The 23,300-nt window shown below is 39.6% G+C and overlaps 1 protein-coding gene across 1 annotated transcript in view; it reads right to left on the bottom strand.

Annotated features, from left to right (window-relative positions):
- The window catches only part of LOC134664755 (protein GDAP2 homolog), a 73,778-nt gene that overhangs the window by 10,989 nt on the left and 39,489 nt on the right, over positions 1-23,300 (bottom strand). Inside the window, exons 2-4 of the mRNA XM_063521500.1 lie at positions 3,340-3,520; positions 1,942-2,084; positions 1,028-1,160 (exon numbers count right to left, since the gene is read on the bottom strand). Of these exons, the coding sequence (XP_063377570.1) occupies positions 1,028-1,160; positions 1,942-2,084; positions 3,340-3,509 (446 nt within the window). The 5' untranslated portion in view covers positions 3,510-3,520. The remainder of the gene's footprint in view (positions 1-1,027; positions 1,161-1,941; positions 2,085-3,339; positions 3,521-23,300) is intronic.

Below are 23,300 nucleotides of genomic sequence, written 5' to 3'. Positions count from 1 at the left end.
AGCAATTATTAGGGACACAACTTGACGTCCCTTTGCGTGCACCACCACAGATAGGATGATACCTTGATGAAGATATATGGCACTATCGTTTCGGCTATTTAGGGTTATCAAATTCAACCCTAAATAGCCGAAAGGGATAGTGCCATATATTAGGAAGGGGCAGCATGATTCGACCCTGAACCGCTGTCAAACTTGAATTTTGTAGGAAGTTTCCTTTCTGTATGGTAGTACTATTATTTATTATGTGGTTCAGTTACGGTCGTACGTCAAAATCTAAACTCGACTGAGTCACTCAAATGTGACGGCAACATAACATCCCATAACAGTCAACCGGCGAATCCGAATTTGTAGTGATTTCTTTTTCATTTTAATTTCTCGGAGTGTATACTCACGCTCATTTTTTTCATACACGACCATAATTATATTACTATCCTTGATGATAAACATTTTTACGGCGTGAATTTATCTTGAGAAACCCTCTATCATGTGAGCTGAAGCGCCATCTGTTGAATTCTCAACAGTTTGTACTTTTTATACTAGATGTCGCTAGTAGCCCTAAACAAGTATAAACGACTACAGTCCCGCGGTAGTGCTATTTCACCGGTAAAAAAGTTACCCTTAAGAGCGATTTAGATCCCATATCGGATGTCGGATACGACGACAAAGAAACAAGAAGTAAAAAATGCCTTTTTATATTGTTTTACGCATTAAATTATTGTCTGTTGGAAAAGAAAGTGTTAATGCAAAAATAAAATCTAATCCAGATGCGATAGGGCATTTTCTAGCTGCCGTATTTCTCCAAATGTCATCCGACACCCGACATCGGATCGGACAATGTGAAAGCGTAGAGTTCCACGTACGAGGGGCTGAATGTGTGCAGTATGTGCCAGCATCGAAGGTTGCTATAACCCTGAGCTATAACCGCGAAAATCAAAGTACGTAAATTGCGGGCATCTTTCTCTGTCGCTCTAATTACGGCTTCGTTGGAGTAAAAGAGAAAGATCCTTGATTCCACTTCCCTACTTACTTGTAGCAGTTGTGGAGCGTGGTCTCGGCCGCGGTGTGGTACTGCTGGTTGTACGAGGGGCTCACTGTGTGCACTATGTGCCGGCATCGGAGGTTGAAGCCGGGAGTTACCACCACCTCGCCCGTACGGCATTCTGAAACACAAGAAATTGTATCATTAACAACAGGTTTATCTTAAAGGTTATGCTAAAGAATTGGGACCTGTGCCCTGTTTATCAAATACAAATACAAGTGGAAGTACCTTTTTGACAGCTTTTGTTAGAAAGGGACTTCAACTTGTATTACAAGTTACAAGCTTTTGATAAACAGGGCACTGATAGTGTGACAGTGAATGCATTCCCTTTACTGAAGCCCTTTGTAAAAAATTTTTTGTAATGTTTTTTTGCAGTTGCGTTTCTGACAGCGTTTCATCAGTCGTGATCTCGTAATCGAGGCTTGTTATGTCTGACATGAGAGGATGACAAGAGTGGATATCTAACCAACTCTATATGGTCTCACCATGGCCTCTCGTCACAATCTCTATTTTCAATTCGGCGTCGCAAGCTGACATGATCCGCTCGCTGACCGAGTTGCATGACAACGTTTTATCATTCTTTGTGATGATTTCTTATATTTGGTTGGTTGGTTATGTTACGTTGAAAAGTGCCCCAGGCAAGACACCTTGCTTGAGTAGGTAACCTAGCACTATGTAGATAAGAAATAATTACCATGGCCTCTCGTCACAATCTCTTCTTTCAATTCGGCGCCGCAAGCTGACATGATCCGCTCGCTGACCGCATTGCATGACAACGTTTTATCATTCTTTGTGATGATTTCTTATATTTGGTTGGTTGGTTATGTTATGATGAAACGTACCCCAGGCAAGACACTGACTTGAGTAAGTAACTTATCCCTAAGAAGATAAGAAATAATTACCATGGCCTCTCGTCACAATCTCTTCTTTCAATTCGGCGCCGCAAGCTGACATGATCCGCTCGCTGACCGCATTGCATTCTGTCAGCGTTTCATCGGTGGTGTTCGTGATCGCGTCGACCTCAAGGCTTGTGATGTCACCTTGCCTGAAAAGTGAAAAAACTCGCGTTTATTGAAAGAAAAATATTTTAACGGTCGGCTCGCCTAGTCCGTAGTGACCCTACTTAGCTTCAGATCCTGTTAGGGCATTTATTTGTGTGTTCATCACGGATAATTAATTGACCACGAGTTATGCATATTTTCTATATGTACTTATATTTAAGTATTTATCTATATCTAATTATCGATTATGTATATACATCATCGACGTCGTCTAGTACTCACAACACAGCCTTATTGCGCTGTATAAATAAGATTGTAATATGTATTTTATGTCATATTGTGTTCATTAATATGTTTTGGTCAAATCTTTCAAAGAATTGTACCAATTTTCCATTTCCGATGGCGCTTAGCTTATATTTAGCAATTTTTGCATACCTACATAACGGTGACAATGTAATGTTATGTTACCACAAAGCCAACTTCATGTTGGGAGTAGATATCAAACTCGCCATTAAAATTGTATAATAAAGCATGCCAACTTTATCTTTACCATCTCTCGCTATAAAGCTTGCCGTCAGCACAGGAGCGACATTCTAATTTTACAATTTGTTCAACTCGTTACATATCATGTTCGATTAGTCTATTAGCTTACAAATATATTTTTATGGCATATTGTCCGTATATGCACAAAAAGATTAGGAAAGCTGACGTCAGAACGAGCGTCATGGACTCGGTTATTGGTAGGTATCGATAATACTAACGAGTTCGCTGACGTTAAACAAGATTAGGTATTATTGAAAGATTTACGGTTTGCACGTTTTAGGGCCGTCCATCATATTGAGGTTTCAGTATGAATCCACGGGATTACTATAGGCCAATACTGCAGTACAAGCTTTTGTAAATCTTATACTATATAGTGTGGAAAAATAAGTCGGGCCTGGAGCCTTAAATCCTTAAGTTGGCTGATTTTACTTAAAGGAAAATTCCTTTATTTTTAAAACTGCATTCAAAGATTATTCCTTTTTGCTTCAATTTGGCTTGCCTTGAAAATCATGAGTACTAAATATTAGATTTTATGGATATTTAGTACGACAGACGAGTGTAATACCTAATGTTTCTTGGAGAAATGTTATCATTAACATTAACTGTATCGACTAGTAGAATAAAATTGCGAGTGTTTATTTTTTGGAATTTTTAGTCGGTTCGAGTCCCGGGCGAGGCAAGCGAGTTTTAGAAAATCTTCTAAAACTCGCTGTTTTTCACACTGTATATACAGTAACTACCCGATTACCTACTTACCATATAGCAAACCGCTGGTTGATCTGCTCGTCGAACGGGTACAGCGGCTGCGCACACTGCGGAGCCGCAAGCGCGGAGTAGTCGGTGGCGGGCGGCGCGGGCGCGTCGCCCCACCGCGGCACGCTGGCGCCGCGCACTCCCGCGCCGCGCGCGCTCGCGGGCGCACGCATTACGAGAGGCTCTGCAAAATGGAGACGAGGAGAACGTTAGTTTAGTGCATTCATTTTACTCGATGGCTGACTTCAGGAGGATTGAGAACCTTTAATTGATCTAATCTATTATCGATGCCAATCAGAACACTGTTTATTTGTCTTTTGCTTTGTAACTTATGCTTGTCATAATTATGTGAGACATTAAAAATGTAGGAAAGAAAGATTAACGAGTTCATTTTATTAATCTTAAGCTTATCGATAAACAAAATATCAATTTTACAACTATTAGTATTTTTGTTAAAAAGACGTTGACCTTGTTACTTTTTGGATTTTGCCGTGACACATGACAACTCCAAATGATAAATACGCCACAAACGTCACTCTGTTTTATTTATTTCAAAAATCTGATTTGTAATTTATACGTTAACATTTTTGTTACAGGTTTCTCTAAAATGTTCCCTTATAATAACAAAACGTTAAAGTTCAGTTTTACAACGTTAATTCAAAAGCTTCCATCCTACATAAAAACTAGTTAGAAGCACTCAATCATCAAACTGGCACAGCTGATCAAAAGATACAATTATAATATCGATAAACTGTGGTCACGCCATACTCTCATTAACTTGGTTCCGTGCACAAAGGGTAGCTAAAGCTAGGTTTCACGAAGATACCTAATACTTCACATGCAAGGTCTGGTAATGAAAGAAGCTTGTTTTGCAGACTATGGCGGGTTATTTCTAGACGAATCGATATAGTCAACGAAAACTTACGTAAGAAGACAGTTAAATTAACTAAATTAATATTGTCCCGGCTTCGCTATGTCTGACTAAAAGAACGAGGTCCGCTTGCCAATATTGGCACAGGCACCAGTTTTCACGAGCGCGATTGCCATTTAACCATTCAAATCAGAGTTGAAACTTGAAAGGCCTTATTGGGATTAGTTCGGATTCATCACGTTCTCCTTTACCTTTTAGTGACTGTACAATATCAGTGAGAGCGACGGACGCAAGTTTCGAGACACTCATTGCTATGGTTCGAACTCTCAAACTCCGAGAAGCATAACATTTTTATTTAAACTTTACCAGTACAATTTTTATTTAAATGAAGACATAAAAATGATAAACCGGAGCGTGTCAAGCCGCGGCCGGCCGTTGAGCATCCTCGTTTAAAAACGAGTAAGTACACTTGTAAAACGAAACGTAAGATGAGGGAGCTTAGCGGAATAATTTTCGTTTATACTGACAGTTCTAAGGTAGCATAACGTCTTTAAAATAAGGTGAAATTGCTGGAACAATTTCTGGCAACAATATCGGGGGGCACGGCAGTGCCCCCGCCAAGTCGAGCGCGAAGCAAGCACTGCCGTACCATCCTTTACTGGAACCATTTCGCCGCATTTTCAGGCCCCTATTTGAGAACCTCTGGATAAGACCAGAACGCAGAAATTTTGGTCATCCAGTAAGCTATAATCACATACTTAAAATCCAAAATTTCAAGTCTGTAGGTCATTTAGTTCCGAAGTTAAGCGAAAGCAAAGTTTCGCATTTATGAAACTCACTCATGATCATCAGAATAGAACTAGTACTTCCCATAAACTCAGAGAGCTGAAATTTGGTACAGAGTTAGGGTTTAATGGCCACATAAAGGGAAAACCTAAAAATATTGCAATATCAGTCACGTTTTAAAGATCTAAGAACTGCATAAGTAAGTTTGTAATCCCATATAAATATATGATATTACAAAGTTACTGTTGCAGTTCCTACAAATAGTAGGTAAAGTAAAGGTACACTACGATGTACGATGTGAGTATGAATGAAGATATGTTTAGTTATGATATGTGTATACATAGTATGGGTATGAGTACCCGAAAAGAAGGACTGCCTACAAAAAGAGATGAGATCCCATCAAAAACATTACATGTAAAAAGGTGCAAGTCTCGCAACGCTTTCACTACAAAAAGAAGTGAAATCCCACCAAAAACATTCTGTAAAAAACTAGCCAAGTCTCGATGGAGCTGCTTGTTTATCTCTAAAAAGTAATGAAATCTAGACAAAGTCGTGCCAAGTCTAAGGTTCCTTACTGCGATTTCTTTATTATTATAGTTAATGTTGTGTGACTTGGCCGTTGAAGGGTACACAAGGGTACAAAACCAGGTGCTCCATGACACCATTGCACCAATCTGCCATTGCACCAAAAAGAAGGGTTTGTTTCAGGCTCGCCCATACATAAGTATTATTGAAATACGCAGCTTTATCAAGCCTACAATTGACTGGTTATTGAATCAACGTCTTCCAAGTGGCAATTTTCCATCGTCAATGGGTAGCGGTTCTGGCGACAGATTGGTGCAATGGTGTCATGGAGCACCTGGTTTTGTACCCTTGTGTACCCTTCAACGGCCAAGTCACACAACATTAACTATAATAATAAAGAAATCGCAGTAAGGAACCTTAGAATTGGCACGACTTTGTCTAGATTTCATTACTTTTTAGAGATAAACAAGCAGCTCCATCGAGACTTGGCTAGTTTTTTACAGAATGTTTTTGGTGGGATGATACTTTACATAGTAGTAATCTAAAATGTTAAATCAGCGTAACTTTATGAACCTTGAAAACGGTTTTTATTATTATTATGTACATTAAAATTTTGCTTCTATGAACAAGGAATAAAGGTGCATGCAATGAAGTTCAATCCGCCTTCTCTACGAACTTGCTATGAACTTAAAAAAAGTTCAATTAGAAAAAAAGATACTCGTATTAAAATTTGCGAGTATTTTTGTGTAGTAGGTTTGACGATGATATTTGCGACAAACTGTTCCAGTTAGAGTCTGTTATTTTCATTAAAAGTTTTCGTGATCCAATGATAGCATTTCCTCCAAATAGGGTGAAATCGCCGGAAATCTCCATTTTCGGCAATACCCTACCCTATTCACCCCATTAGAGAAACTCCAAATAGCATCGGTCATAGAGAATCGCTAACAAGATTGACCCAAATTTATCCGAGGTACAGTTGCCATGAAATATATCGAAGCGGTCAAGGTATTCACAAATATCTGAACAAAAGCCTTCTATCAAGAAGCTAAAGGGTACACGTTCGGATATTTTTGATTATCTTGGCTGCTGCGATATATCCGATGGGGACTGTACCAGGGCGACAGGAGCACACAGGAGTACATGCTTCATATTTATCCTTTGTGTTTTAATGTAGTTGTATGTGTGATATCTGACGTCAAGAATACTCCCGTGACGTCATCGCTTGCATTAGTCCTTTCTTGCTCGATCAGAAGCGAAAGAAAGAGATGGAATATTCATTCAACTTAGTGTGTGAAATAGATTTCAATTCACGGCTTATGCTTATGACCACTTTAAAATGTGCTTATAGTTTTAAAATTATAGTATGAATAATAGCAATATCTAAGATAAAGTACATACACATGTACTTTTAAAAGCGACAATTGTTGTTCATTATTTATGTGCAATAGAAATATAAAAGAACAAAAGACCCATTAGAAGTACTTCAATTTATAGGCAATGGATGGACCTATTATACATCGATTGTATACCTACCTACCGCATAATTTGTATGCAAATGAATAGAAATAATGTTATGAACAATAAAAGCATAAATCATAATTATATAACCGCATAACAGGTTTATCGTGACAAAATCTAAACCGAAAAACACGCACAACTATATTACGTAAGTTGTGAAAAAATCTTTCTTCCCAAGGTCACACCGGAGGCCATCATTAAAAAAAAATAAACAAGTAAGTATTGCACCAATTTCAGGCGAGCACAATTTGCCCATCGCCGATTTAAATTCATTTTGAAAAATAAATACCTAATTCTAAAATAAAATTTGCGATAATCCCATCCATGCGCACCTCCACCATCTGTTTAAACGCGACAGTTTAAAAACAATTTAAATTTCGAATCCTACCTTTAATCGTCATTCCGTTCCGTTTCACGCACTTTTTAAAAACCGTTAAACTCGCACGATAGTCCCGGACGGCGATCGGACGCGGAGTGTGGCCTCCAAACGAAACACACCCCCAGGGTGACGGGGGAGTGACGTCACACGGTCGACGAACCTCGGAACTGGGTCACGAGATCGGAGTGGTCGATCTCGAACCCTTGTATTACGGGATGTGGGATTACCTAACCGAGGGATAGATTTTTTTTTATTATGGGTCGCATGGGTAAGTTTAAAGGAACGAAAGCTCGTAAAAATAGGTATAGTCACAGAACATAAATTATTGTATTCCTTGGGTAGAGGAGGGTAGAGGTAGCCTTCTGAACTTGTTGAGAAGTTTTATTGGAGACTTTTGTGTAGTAAAAATTATAACTAGAATTCTTCTCAGAAAAATCTTTTCAGATACGAACGTGATAAATAAATATATCTAAGGTAATCTAATAAAATGAGTTTATTTTCATTACTCTTGGCTCTTACCGAGACAGTTTTTTAGAGGCCTTTTAGACATTAAGGAAGGATATCATCCAACCTTGTTATGAATAATGAAGCTACCTTGTCTGTTAACTTGATAAAATCGATTAAAATTGCTGTCGCAGCTAACTAGGATCGATTGACAACTGCATCACAAAATATTTCACAGAAAAAACACTCATATGTTCATTTACATATCTACATATGTGTGATTGTTATTGATTGTTTATTCTAGGACGATTTGTCAATATCAACCCCTTTCTATTTTATGTGTAAATGGAGCTGGATAACGGCCGGGATTTCCGGACACGAAGGGTTTCCGGACGGCTCGGATTATCCCACACTCGTAAAACAGATCCCGCGCCCGAATCTCTAAACGTCGTCAACAAATACTCGACCCTTGCCTGCATTTAGTGACAGCGCATGTGTCGGAAGCCGGTGTTGCTCGAAGGACAGCGCGGATAACCGCCAACTTCGAAATTCAAAACTTCTTTCATTCAGTGTTTTATGGTTTTCAATAATTTTCTTAATGCTTTATTACGTGCATAGTGTGAAATAATACAGCCAACCTCGGCAACATCCCTATTGTTACAGAAAATAGAGAATCTGTACAGCAATTTTGCCAAATATTTAGCAGTCTGTCGAGGCCGATACTGACTCTTCAAATGTTTCAACAGCCGCTTTAGTTGCCAGATATCTAGAGGTCTATTCGAACTTGAAAATGCTAGTTTAGGGCGGTCCCAGACTAGCGTTTCATACGCGTATAAGCTCGTTTTTGGAATTGCGTGTAGGCGCGTACAGGCCAAATGGCAATAGGTAAATAACAATTTTTTTAATCGAATTTGCTACCGTGGTAATAACGGACATTCTAGCCTTGGTTTCTGAATTTCTGCATAAAGATTTACATTAAAAGACAGCTTAACCCATTCAGCACTAATAACGATATTGTAGCTACGCCTTTACAAATATTTTTTGCTTTACACCGGGAACTTTTCGCTTTGCTGCTGCGTAGCGCTACGAGCGTAGCTTAGCAGTCGCAACGTAAAAGTGCTACGATTACTACGATGCAGCTCGTAGCAGAGCTCTCTTGTAGTAAAATTTGTTCGTAGATGTATGACACAGCACATGTGTCTTGCGCACTGAAAGGATTTAGGAAGAACCCGCCAAAGGAGCAAAGTTTATCCTCTTTTCTAAGATACATGGTACACCAAGAATAAGCGGGTATCTCGCTCGTTTTTCCCAGAACGTGCAGAATGTGGAATGAGTTGCCTCCTGAGGTATTTCCTTTGCGCTACGACATGGGATTCTTCAAGAAGCAGCGGGTATTTTAGGATTCTCAAGGGTCGGCAACGCATAAGTTGCTCCTGTGATGTTGATTATGTCCATGGGCGACGATGACCGCTTCCCATCAGGCGGCTCGTCTGCTCGTTTGCTATCACATAAAAAAATCCTCCCTATCTAAACTCTTACGAGTATAACGCTTGCCCGGTTGCACCCTATTGAAGCCCAGGTTCATGGCTATTAGATCGAAAATTAGCAAATGATTTAGTTCACACATTTTTTGAAGTGAAAACTTCTTTAGCGGCGCTGAGCACTTTTTGAGGTGGGGAAAAAATGATAAACTCCGTCACGTTACGCGTTTTTTATTGGAAAAAGGTAAACATTTGACCACAAGCTCACCTGATGATAAGTGCCGATGCAGTTTAGGATGGAGCATGATGCTTACATTGCTTACCTAAAAGATGTGAGTCAGATTTAAAAAGATGTGTACAAATAAGTCGGTCCCTTCGCCTTTAACAAAAAGGTAGTCACTAACTTAACTAACAGATGATATTACGTTCAAAATTCCGAATACTCTAATGGTACCAGGTACCAGGCCACCACTCATGCAGATTAAGGAGTAGACCTCAGAAAATACAGTGCCCTTGTTTACCGCCGCCATATTGGAAAAACGGCACGCACACTTGAGTTTATGCGATCCATAAAGGTTTATAGGCATTTTGTATTAGTTTACGGTCTAGTCAAGTCTATTTATCAAATAAAGAAATTCGCAAAACATGATATAGGTACAGGTACTCATAGGCAGAAGTTATTTTAGGTTTACTTCAAACATATTAACAACCGCCAAGTTGGTAGACTAAAGGCCCATTTACATGGTGCGAGTTTCTCGCAGGTTTTGGGGCGAGAAATCGTATGACATTACCGTATGCAATAATCGTCAGGCGATTATCGAATAAAAATGTTTACATTCATGCGAGAAATAAAAACTCGCCTACGATTATGTCATGCGATACTCGAATGGCGATGATCGCCAGGCGAAATAGTTTACACGGGAAGCTGCGTTCTAGAGAGATATTTGCATACGATTTCTCGACTCGTATAAACTGGTTCTCGTATGAGATTTTTTCACGTACGTGCGAGTATCGCACGAATCGGTGCGAACCGATTTTCGTACGAGTTTTACCTGTCAACTTACGTGATTAGTTACTAATCTTTTCACTATACTGTCAATATTCTTAGTAAATATTTCTTGTTTCTCTCATTATTTTTAATTTTAATATATTTTTCAGTGGCATTTACGAGTATTTTTATTGGCTCTTGGCTGAAGTAACGTGACGTTGCTTTAAGAAAAAATATGTTGCCGGGAAACGACAATATATAAGTACACGGTGTTTCTGTGATATCTGACTGTACTCTGAGGGGTGAATACATATGTAGGTCATACAAAAGAACTTTTACCTACTCCATGGTAGGTAGGTAGGTTGTCATAAATTTCGAAGAGTCATATATAATACGTCAATGTTTTCTATGGAACAAGCAGATTTGTTATTCGCGATTTCGGGGTTGGCTCCACACTCCACAGTAAAAGCTGTTCAGTATGACCTACATAATTCACCCCTCAGAGTACCTATGGTCAAACATCACAAAATACACTGTATGAAAAGAAAAATATTGTTGTGCGTTTTGGTTAATAAAACATTTTAAATGTCCCAAAAACGCATAAAATTGGGACACCAACAAATATGAACTCAAAAATCTCGAAATGCGATTCTCGCATTAAAATTTTGTTTACACGGAGACATCCAATCAGCAAAGGCGAGGCGATTATCGCTCCTTCAAGTACGATATTGTATGTTTAGTTTACATGATACTATATTTTTTCTCGTGCTACGACAATCGTGCGTTCGAGGCGAGAAAATCGCACCATGTAAATGGGCCTTAAAACCCTGTCTTCGAAGCCGGAGGCTCCGGGTTCGAATCCCGGTAAGGTAAATTGTGAGTAATCTCGAATTTCCGACTTATGAATGTTTTCTATCGATATAAGTATGTACGAAGAATATTCGTAACGTAAGAATGTATCAGTTGTTGGCGAAATACATATACTATGTCACTTACATAGTATATATGTATATCGCCTAGTACATCAAGCTTTCTGTCTGGCTATAGAATTCTTGATCGATCTGTGTAATATTTTTCCATCAGCGTTTTAAGCAAAGTTCGTTTTCTACCTAACGTAACGAATAAGGGTGATGTTTTTCGAGTTTAACTTGTTAAATGGTTTGTTGTCAACAAAATGCAAAATTTCAAAACTTCTACAAGTCACGTTAATACCTCTAAGGTTTCAAAACATGCCAATGGGATTACTAATATGTTGCATAAAATTTATTGTCATATTTTACTTTCGCATAGCAACCCTTGGCAGAATCATCATTTCGCAGAATTACTTTTTGCATAAGTTTCATGGCATACTGTTGTTTCGCACAATTTTGTAAAGCAGAATAATGCAATGGCATAATCTCAATTTGAAGAATAATACTATAATCGAATAATTGTTTTGCCGAAAATTGCGTCGCATAATATGTACTTGGCATACTGTCTTTTCGCACAATTTCCTTAGGCAGAATAATTCATTGGCATACTGTTGATGAGAATAATATTTTGATGGATAGTTAGTTTCTCGCCGAAATAGGTACCCTACTACACCAATGAATACCTACTCCAACAGTACCTATTGAGCAGGGGTCGCAGTTCTAACCTAACCTAACCTACACTTCTGGAAGCAGTTTCTTTTGAGCAGGGGTCGCAGTTCTAACCTAACCTAACCTACACTTCTGGAAGCAGTTTCTTTTGAGTAGGGGTCGCAGTTCTAACCTAACCTAACCTACACTTCTGGAAGCAGTTTCTTTTGAGCAGGGGTCGCAGTTCTAACCTAACCTAACCTACAGTTCTGGAAGCAGTTTCTTTTGAGTAGGGGTCGCAGTTCTAACCTAACCTAACCTACAGTTCTGGAAGCAGTTTCTTTTGAGTAGGGGTCGCAGTTCTAACCTAACCTAACCTACAGTTCTGGAAGCAGTTTCTTTTGAGGGGTGTGTAATGATCCGTATAACAATTTTTGATATATTTTCAAAATATATAACAACTTTTGATATAATTTCATGGTGTATAATCACTTAAGCGGTATAATGAACTTTTGATATAACAACAAAATAACTATTTTCATGGGATATAATGTTTAATCGATATAAAAGCTATTCGAAATAACGTTTACTGGATATAATGAATATTTGTTATAAGTATTTATGGTATAATGTATTCAAATGTATAATAATAAGTTGAGGTTATAATAAAAAAAGTCGGTTCTGGCGCTTCGCCGGCCGCTACCGCGGCACGCTCGCTTCGCTCGCTCGGCTCGCGCGCTGTAGGGTCGCAGTTCTACCTAACACTCCTCCTCGCTTCGCTCGTCGTCGTACCTAACTGAGACCTGCCTTAAGTTCGAATACGTAGGTTGTTATAATAGTAGTAAATATTACAAATTATACCAGTACTACATTATGCCAACTGAGCGTTATATCGAACTTAATTATATACGCTGTTAATGTTAGATTAGAAGTTGTTATATTACAAGTTCATTATACTTGACGATAGTTAGACTCTTTAAGAATATACCATGTATTGTTATAGCAAAAGTGCATTATGTCCCTCAATCGTTATATCGACTAAAAATATATCAAAAGTTGTTATATGGACCGTTACGCACCCTCTTTTGAGTAGGGGTCGCAGTTCTAACCTAACCTAACCTACAGTTCTGGCAACAATTTCTTTTGTGTAGGGGTCGCAATTGTAACCTAACCTAACCTATAGTTCTGGCAGCAATTCCTTTTATGTAGAGGTCGCAGTTCTAACCTAACTTAACCTGTAGTTCTGGCAGCAATTCCTTTTGTGTAGGTTCAGTCAGCGACATGAGTATTATGCGGTAACAATTTCGGCAGAACTTTTATTCTGCTGCATAACATTCTGCGAAATTCAAATCTACAATATGAGCAATATGCCATAAGAAATTCGGTGTAATGTAATTTATGCTACATACAATTCTGCGTATGTAAAATCGACGATAGTAGTATTCTGCTATTCAAAATTCTGCCAAATGAATGTTATGCGACATGACAGTTATGCTAATTATACAATTATGCAAAAGTATCATTCGGTTAAAAATGTTTCTGCGAAACCTGCTATGCGAAGTGTATTTCGGACAATCGATATTATGCAAGATAAAGGGAAGCCCTTTCTTCACCTTGAGTGTTTCCGAAACCTACAAAGGACTAAATGTTTTATGGCGTGATTACAAGGTATTTTCATTGAGCTTTACTTTAATTTAATTGTAGTACCTATAACACTTGATTTTTTTAAATATTCTTGTAGAAATCTCATTTAAGTAACCTTTTTTTTTTTTTGTTACCCAGGGGAAATCCGTTATGGATCCCACTGGCCCGGGAGCAGCAAAGTGGGTATGTCCGACTCCCACGGACTAAAACCCCTGGGGTGTTCCGCCGCGCGCTTTAAGGACGGGGTTTCGGGAACTCCAATGTAGACCTCCGATACCCCGCCGGCGTTGCCCTTGCGGGCTCATCTTTTGGGGCTGCTCTAGCAGCCTACTCCGCTGAAGGCACCTCGGAACACTTGAAGGCCTTCCAGCTCGGAACCTCTTCAGGCGAGTGATGAGACTCCCGGCCCATCACCCGCAGGTTCCCGTTAAGGCGGCATCATTCGGGCTGCGTAGGCCCTTCGCCGCCGGCCCGGCCTCCTACGGCGCTGAGGGAGCGAATTTGCATCGTCCTCGCGTATTCTTTCTGCAGCCTCCTTTTGTGTCAGGACGGTGACGCTAAAGGTGGCCACTGCCGCCCATGCCTCCTCACTGCTGAGCATGCGGCGTATTAGCGCCGGCAGTGAGAGGTCTACTCCCACAGCTGCGGACAGGGCGGTGCGAGGCTCCGCCCACGCAGGGCACTCTTCGCGTGTGTGATGGGCCGTATCCACGACTCCTCCGGTACAGTGGTGACACGCCGTCGTCGGTTCTCTGCCTAATCTCTCACACAGGTACCAACCGAAGCAGCCGTGCCCCGTCAGAAGCTGCGTAAGATGGAAGGAGGGTGCGCCATGTTTGCGTTCGACCCATTCTTTTAGAACAGGCCGCACGGCAGCCACTAGGTCCCGGCTAGCTCCCGGGATTTCCAGACGCTCTGACCACTGCTGGTAGAGGACGTCTTGCGCCTTTTCACGCCACTGGCGGACCTCACGAGGGGCGGGCCAGTTCTCTTCCCTCCTTGCTGCTAGCACCCGCCAAAAGACCGCGGAATGAACCTTGGCTTCAAGGTCCCATGGCGGGCTCCCTGCTAGCAGGCCGGCTGCTGCGTGCGAGTTGTCGCGGTACGCTCGAGCCACCCTGAGAGCTATGGCCCGCTGCGGACGGCGCAGAAGGGCTGCACTCCGAGGACTCAGGGTATCCGCCCATATTGGCGCCCCGTAGAGCGCCATTGAGCGCACCACATTCAAATATAGCCTCCTGCAGGCTCCTCCTGGACCGCCCAGATTTGGAAGGATCCGCCCAAGCGCTCCGGCTGCAGCCAGCAGTTTTGGAGCCAGGCGTCTGAAGTGCTCCTCAAACTTCCACCTACCGTCGAGAACGAGTCCAAGGTACTTCATCGTTGACCCGGCGGCGATGGAAGTTCCTCCCACAGTTATCTGAGTCCCCTCTGGTGGTTTATTTCGAGGCCCATGGAAAACCAGAACCTCGGATTTATGTCATTTAAGTAACCTAACCCAACTTTAAGCGCCACTTGCACCGTCTCACTAACCCGGGGTAAACCGGTTAAACCTGGAGTTACCATGGTTACCAGCACAATTTGACATTGGGTCAACGGGTTAACCCCGGGTTAGTGGGATGGGATGGTGCAAGTGGCGCTAAGTCATGTATCTTTTAAATTGCAATTCAGTGTCTTTTTCAGTTTACAGTACTATACCGAGATCACGAACACTAACTAGCAGACCGTTAAAGACTATTTTATGTTTCCATTTATAGAAAAAATATCCGCAGGGCAAGTCGAAGCTACTTTTTAAAACATTTTCTTTAAGAGCTAAGCTATGGTATAGAAAAACATGCTATTTTTCAAGCAAGCAAGTCGACAGCTATTCCAATGGAAACAAAGGACAGAGGAAGGAGTATTTTAACATTTCACATATTTATCAAAAACCGTGGGTGCAAACCTAGGTTCTGCTGTATAGAGCAGAAAACGGCCCCGAAAAAAAAAATTCAACAAGGTGACAAAAATTTGGTCTGGAATGTCAGGATCCTTATAATACTAGACATACAAGAAGTTGAATGGGTTGTGATCATACGTCGGACTCCAGCGGGCATTTTCGTGGCATGTCAGAATGATAGAGGTAAGGTTCGGAAATCAATCAATTCACTTTCGAGTATTTGTACTTAGTATTTGGTACCTAGTATTTATAATGTGAAATTCCAAATATCATAGCAACTAACTGCGTTATTTATAAACGTACTTGGACTACACATAAGTCAAAATGGCGAAAAAGTTCGTTTGGCTTTATCCGTCACTCAGGCAATTGCAGCAGTGAGAAAGGAACAAAACAAATGAGTTAACTGGGCATGTCAAGTTCTATGAACACGGCTCTAAGGCTGTACGTTAGTTAGATATTTATTTTTTTATATCCTTTAAATTTTAAATAAAAATAAGATTGAATAGTCTGATAATGATAACGGGTAACTAATTTAATTAACTATGTTACAAATACTAGGTACATTATAATACTCGTAAGTTAAGATTTTTTTGTAAACCTTACCTTGCCCTAAAACTGCCCCCTATAGTCCGACGTTTGGTTGTGATTTCTCGCCCGTTACTATGACGACATGATGCAAACCGGTATTCAAAGTAAAATAGAAACCTTTGGTGAAAGGGTACTCTAGAGGCATGAAGGGACTTGCCACGTATGTAGGATGGCAGTTGTGTTTGGGTTATAGTTTTAAGAGCTGTTAATTATTTAATTAGGTACTGGTTTAACCTAATAGTTGCTTTTGAAGTTTCTGACCAAGCTGACAATTTTTTTTTTCTTTTACCATTTCCTAATCAAAACTTGACAGATTTTCCGAATATGGGCATATTACGGGCATTAAACGAATCTCCACTATTTTTGTCAAACCTTGTAATGTAAGTATATATGACCTTTATAATGACAGCCCCTCACTTGTACTGTAAGTTCTGTTCAAGTCGGTGCAAAGTTAGCTTAGACGGAGTCGATTATTTTTTTACAACCGTCTGCTCACAAACCACATGGTGGTTTGGCACAAGTATGTAATTTAGTTTTATGACTTAACACCTTGGTGGACACTTATTATAGACGCCTTTAGGCGTAATTCCATTGTTATTGTTAAGTATTTCTATTGAGTCCGGCGACTCCGGCGTAGTGTTTCGTGAAAAAAATTTTTTTTAGAAACATTGCCATATTAACCCTGAGTTTCCTCGCAGTATATCGTAACCTTCACTTGATAAATTGTTTGTTGTAACCAAGTTCCTGTCGCCGGCAGATCACTTCCGAGTTTTCCAACTTGTAAACGAGTAGGTACACCAGACTTTAGGAATTTGCAGAAAATAATATTTGAATGTGAACTCACGATAGACTCTAACCATATGTGGTTAGGCAGAAGTGAAATTTATATTCACACGCTGCCGTGCGCTGTGGCCTCCAATCTGAAACGATTTTTCTTTAAACAATACAGAATTTAAGTATCTTTTTTTTTCGAAATAACATATTGTCACCCTATTCGGTCCACCATTATTGTTCCTTCGCATACGCTAGATGTATTGGATTTAGTTTTCTTATTTAACTTTGCAACAGTTCCTTTCTAAATGCAATGTCAAGTCTGTCGGGTCGGAAAGTTTATGGATGATGTAGACATTTTATACCCAAACGAACAGGGTCATTTGACACCATGAAAAAAAATTACAAGCCATCAATGTAAAAATGATCCAACAAACTTAACCAAGTACGGTAATACTATGAAGAATCATAAGAATAATGTTCTGTCATGTCAAAGCTCTCGCTTTATTTCGTTATTCATTAACGCGCTACAAATCTCAATTAACTATTAATCGTTTGTCTTAATCTGACATCTTCATGAAACTCCAAATCGGGGCAACTCAGTAAACTTAAATATGACATCAGTGTCATTTACAACACACGGCATTGCACAACTGTTTTACATTTGACTTTTGTTTCGGTAATAATGACGACGGCAACGTGAGAAACCTCTTAGCCTGCAGGTACTAATTATCACAACTCAGCATCAGAAATTCAATTGACGGCCCGAATCGAACCAGGCTTATATGAAGTCGCAGCGGTACGATACTGTTCTGTCAGTGCCAGAAGTGACGTTCTTTGGTTGAAGAAATGTCACAATATAGCAGCAGTAACGCTTGTGCTATCACAGTAGAATTAACATCTCTGCAACCATTCTCAGAAAATACGTCTGCGGTTTTGCTATTTCTCAATATAAATAACTTGTATAAAAGGTCTTCGTAATTGGATGCGACCGCAAACATATTTTCTTCTATGAATAGCCCGATAGAATGCCATCCGTACTTCTCTAAATCTTTATGTTGCATATACCAACAAACTATAATTAATATCTCGAATGATATCCAACGGAATCCTTTGTAAATCCTAGAATGGGTTGGATTTCGCAATATAACACATTACCAACGCAGTTTGTAACGCTGCCAATGCCCTCATTCTTGTAAGTTAATACTAGAACGCGTAGGCTTCTCAAACTACGTTAGCCAAGAATTTTCCATTGTAAATTTATAGAGATTTATGTGAAAGGGCATTTGGGATAATTATCTACTAGAAATCAGACAAGTAAAGAAGAGAGAAGTGTGTCCGTGGAAAAGATCTAAGGTACTATTTCCGCCAAACGGGCGGAGTCAGCGCGCATTTCGCATTTGAACGGCCGCAATCCAGTCGGCTCCTTGCGTACTCTCCATCGCTTCTACCATACACAATGTCAAGGCACATTGAAAATGTACATCGTCGTGGCCCGCCTCCAACCGGTCGGTGGGAATCGTACATAAGGTGGTTTTGTTTCCAAAAATTGCAAAATTAGCTATGAAACAAACTGACTGATCATGATCTCTCGCCTACTTATATATGAATCAACTTGGATGGCGATGAAAAACAGCTGAATTACGTTCAGCAATCGGCATCTACGTTGATATATGACGAATGGTTAAACGTGCAATTTCAGTGTGACTTAACGTATTATAACACCGGTACGCTTCTGAACAATCGCGTAGGTATACAATCCACGGAATAATAGTTGGCGTTCTTTGGCATTGTCCTCATTCTAGCTAAGTAAATAGTAAATACACGAGCGTTGACAAGAGAACAATAAAACGGACGGAATGGAACAATGAAGGATAATCGCTATTTCACGCTCGTTCAAGTTTGTCGACGTGGGTGATGATAGATGGGACCAGTTACAAAACATGATACAAAACTTACATAGTGAGAACTGCTCAACATGCTGCACTGGCAGGCAGTATTGCTATGGTGTGAATAAAAAATTCTGACCGGCTATTCCGGCTAGTATCTATCCCACATATATGCGCTCAGGGTACGACGCCACTCGCAATCCCACATCCTCGATCTGTTATCAAGAATAATTTACAGAATGTACAGAAATGTAATAAACAATCAGAACATGTTTTTGATCTTGTTAATCTGACCTCACAACACAATTTGCCTCGGTTATGCTAAATGAAGGAATGGCATTCAGAGATATCACCTAGAAATTTGTCCGACTAAGGGCCCCCCCACATCTGGCGTCTTTCGAGCGTCGGCGTCTGTCGGTGTCGGTCCTATGGAAAATGACGTCGCTTCGCAGTTGCGTCGACGTCGGCCATAGAATTGTAGACGCCGACGCTCGAAAGACGCCAGATGTGGGCGGGCCCTAACCCTTCATGTCACAAATTTTTGTTTTAGTTTCACCTGACCGTTGTCTGTCTGTCTGTGTGTAATCAAATCTTGCAAGTTAAATTTGATCCACTTCCCGGTTTCCGATTGAGCTGAAATTTTGCATGCATGTATAAATCGCATGTCAATGCAGTATTATGGTACCATCGAGCTGATCTGATGATGGAGACAGGAGTTGGCCAGAGGAACTTTGTGATGAAACGAAGCAACCTAATTGTGTTAGGGGTTTTTAGAATTGTCTCGATGAGTGTTAGTTGTCTGTCGTAAGAAAAGTACAGTCAGCGATAAAAGCTTGTACCAAAAATGAAATTTTTGCCAAAAATTATTTGCAGTAAATTTTAAGGGGATGTATGTAAATAGGTGGTTAGTATAGATGACCACCAGGATGGAAAGAGTTAACTAAACCCAAATCCAAAATTCGAAACCCAAGACACATTTGAAAATTTCCTGATGTCGTACTTTGGGATTCTTTTGCTTACTGCTCAAACAAATGTCATTCAAGCCCTTGCTCGGTGCGGACGTAGTACGAAACCGCGTTTCTTTTGCAAGTCACCGCAATGACACTGACACATCAGTATGTAGACCAGTAGGGCAGTCAATAGTACTTCATAATTTATGCTCGGCCGTCATGGTCTGACCGTCGACTAAAACTGAGTTTCTGAAAAATTTGGTATAGGTGTTGTCCTTGATTTGAAGTAAAATCAAAGTTGTTTTTATTCACCTACCTTTTACATATTACCTACTTTCAGGAAAAACTAAATCAATTTTAATATCGAAACACTGATGGGGGACCTTATAGTACCTGACACGTAGCATTTATTAACATTAAATACATTGTTATGTACATTGAAAATACCGAAGTGAAATTTTGGCATATGAATTCGAAAATCCCATATGCCCATAATCAAAAAATAAGAATTCTTCTTTTCCTTTACACCTAATTATATGGTAGTGGTTCATTTTATTTAATCTGAGACTCTTGGATATACCAAAAAGAAATTGGCTAAAAACAGATTACGATTTTACGAACCTCCCCAGGTTCCAAGTCTTCATTTACTTTTGCGCATCTGCCGATCTATCGTTAAAAACTAATTATGGCCAATTAGGGAAATTGCTAGAGTGATTAATCAATAAGCATAATTACTTAGCTTCATTTCATGAGTTAGTTTCACTTAACCGATTAGTGCTAGTGTGCCAGTATAATGTTAGGTATTCAAGCTATCGTTGAAATGCTGTCCTTTCCTATTGCGACTATTTTTTCGCTGTTCACTTCACTCCTGTTTCAGAGGTATATTTAACTCTATCGCGGAAATAAATCATACCAAACCAAGAAATTTTAAACTTAGTTTGATCCCATGAATTGTATGTGCACAATGCCTTTTTAAAATGGAAACAAAGTGTTTTTTAGGCAAGAAACGCGAACACATAAAAATATACTATCCTTGCAAGTTTATGGCCCACAAAGGTCGTCGTTTTATTGTCGTACTTACACTTAGATAAAACTTTTGCAGTTATCATTCTGCTTCCCTTTCCCCTGCCCAACTTCAAACTTTTGCGTTAGCTTCTATTGGTTAGTCGAGGTTTCCAAAAACCCTTATACTCGCCAAGTCCCCTCGCAATCCTGACAAATGACCGAAAATCCTGATATGTCCAGGGAAATCTCTCAATCGATTTTCGCACAGTTATTATCTTGCCATGCCTCACGCGCGATATAACGAGGTACGAGTGTGATTGCTTATTTTATTGCTCTGTTCTTATCGTTCCAGCTATTTGCGTAGATGAAGCGAGTGAGCAATCGAGGTTTATTGCGATGAGTATAGGTATGGATGGAGATTGGCGAGCTGACATACTTTAGTATGTTATGGCCTATGAATGATTCCTTGATGTCCTTATTGCATTTGTCCTTTGGATTAGTTCACACAATAATAAGTGTTCATAGGAAATACTATTTACATGTCAACATGATGAATAAGTAAAATATCTCGAAATGGGTTGAAACACGAGAAAATATAAAGAACTCTCATCATTGATCTTGTTAAGTATAAGGATTGCTGGAAATTTTATCGGCCTACGATTCACGCGATCCTAGAGCAAAAATGGGGCCGTCTCACACTAGCTGAATTTTTTCGCAGTGATAACCAGGTTTCCTCACGTTGTTTTCCTCCAGTCACCATGTTTTCCTCCACCGAGGAACAAATGACGAGTCATTTTGTACTTACATTTATCTCTCATATCATCCCTAGCCAGGATAATGAGTATAGTTTACTTATGTCAATCCTGGTCATGAATTATCTTCCTAAGACCTAAGGGGAGATGTAGGACGATCTAAACAGATTTCTCAACTGGTCAAAATTTGTGTACTAAATCGCCAGGGTTGAACGTGTAGGGGAAGCCCTTTGCCCAGCAGTGGAACACTGTAAATAAGCTATAAAAAAGTTACAACGTTCATCAAAATCTGTACCTAACATCTAAACATGTCACCTGTGATCTTTTCTCTTCCGTAACAGATTCAGATAATAAAATCCAGTTTCCCCGTACAAAGGACCTTCACAACCCAAATGCAAACCCATTAGCGTCATATTACATTACACGACACATGCTTTCATCTCCTGTAACTCCACTTATCTTAAATAATGCAGCTTAGCCCCGCTTTTGTTCTCGATAATCTTGTTTGCATGAATTACCATCAAGGTAAATATGGTTTATTCAGTTTATTGCTGTTGCACTATCACGGCCTTGAAAGTACATTAAGAGAAACATAAGGATGTCTGTGTCTACATTTAAACACTTGCAGACAACATACTGGACAAACACATGTCTTTATGGCTAAGGTGTTATAACGATTAAAGTGCAGACAATTGGACGATTTAAAGTTTGTTTTTGTTATTTTTCAAAAAAGTGAGCCGCATTCATTTAAGTGTGTTTTGGACAACTATTTTTTTGTCTTAGACGTTGTCAACAGTAATTGACAACAAGTATGACGGTCGGATGTCAACTGCAGCCACATTACTGTTGCGACATCCTATTTTTACATTCCATCATTTGCAACTGAGCCGAACTCGATACCAACAAGCGCAAATTCACCACCCACAAAACGTTGCCCGATTCCGATTCTGTACCTCTTCTTCTTTATATTTAAGAGCTGTGCTCATGTCGGTGGAGCAATCTTCAACTCGACCGGTCTTCGGCTAACTCAACCTTCTGGTATGACACGACTTGAACTTCTATTTTATTTGGTTGAAATTATTTATTCGCGGTCTTCCTCTTCTTCTCTTTCCCAAGGAACAGGTAGTGCCGTAGCAGATATCCAATTAGTACTCTTCTTCTATTTTCTATTGTTTTTTATTATATTTCGTTTCTCTTTAATCCTATTTCCTATCTTTAATCCCTAACATTTGGTATTTTGTAAGCAAATCGCGTTATTGTTTCGGAAAGATAGCGCCAACTGATGGTGGGATTATCGCATGTGTGTGACTCATTGATGACGTATGCCGGTCTATTGTTTCCATTGACCCCGATAGAACTAACATACTGTGTCTATGCAACCTAATTCACTCAACTTTATAAGTTCCGAATGTGTTCAATCCTAATATAAGTTGAACTCTAGATGGGGCAAAATATGCTACGCATCCAATGGGAAATTTGTATAGAGATGTGGTCGTCCAGTTTTTTCTTAATTTGATTCCTTGGTGATGGTGACCTAACTTTATTTAACATCTGCCTTTAAAAAAAATTAAGTTTAAAATCTATAAATCAATATGACCTATCGTAGAACACAATTATTAGTTAGTTTGACAATCCTTATTGTAATGGATAGCAGCACTAATAGGTGAAAATTCGATGAATAGGATTATTGAAATCAATAACGGATATTGAACTGACTTGTTTGTACAGTTGACATAGCAGACTAATAATTGGTGCATGAAGGATCAAACAATATCGAATTATGGGTCACATTGAACACATACAAGAATAATGAATTAAATATGTCGCTGTAGGTCACTAGGAATTTTGTTTAACTACCTGTAGTATTCATTTGATAGATCG

Source organism: Cydia fagiglandana, chromosome 5 (assembly GCF_963556715.1).
Source record: "Cydia fagiglandana chromosome 5, ilCydFagi1.1, whole genome shotgun sequence".
Taxonomy (NCBI): domain Eukaryota; kingdom Metazoa; phylum Arthropoda; class Insecta; order Lepidoptera; family Tortricidae; genus Cydia; species Cydia fagiglandana.
Note: the sequence above shows the minus strand (reverse complement) of the source record. Positions and strands in the feature narration are given on the sequence as shown.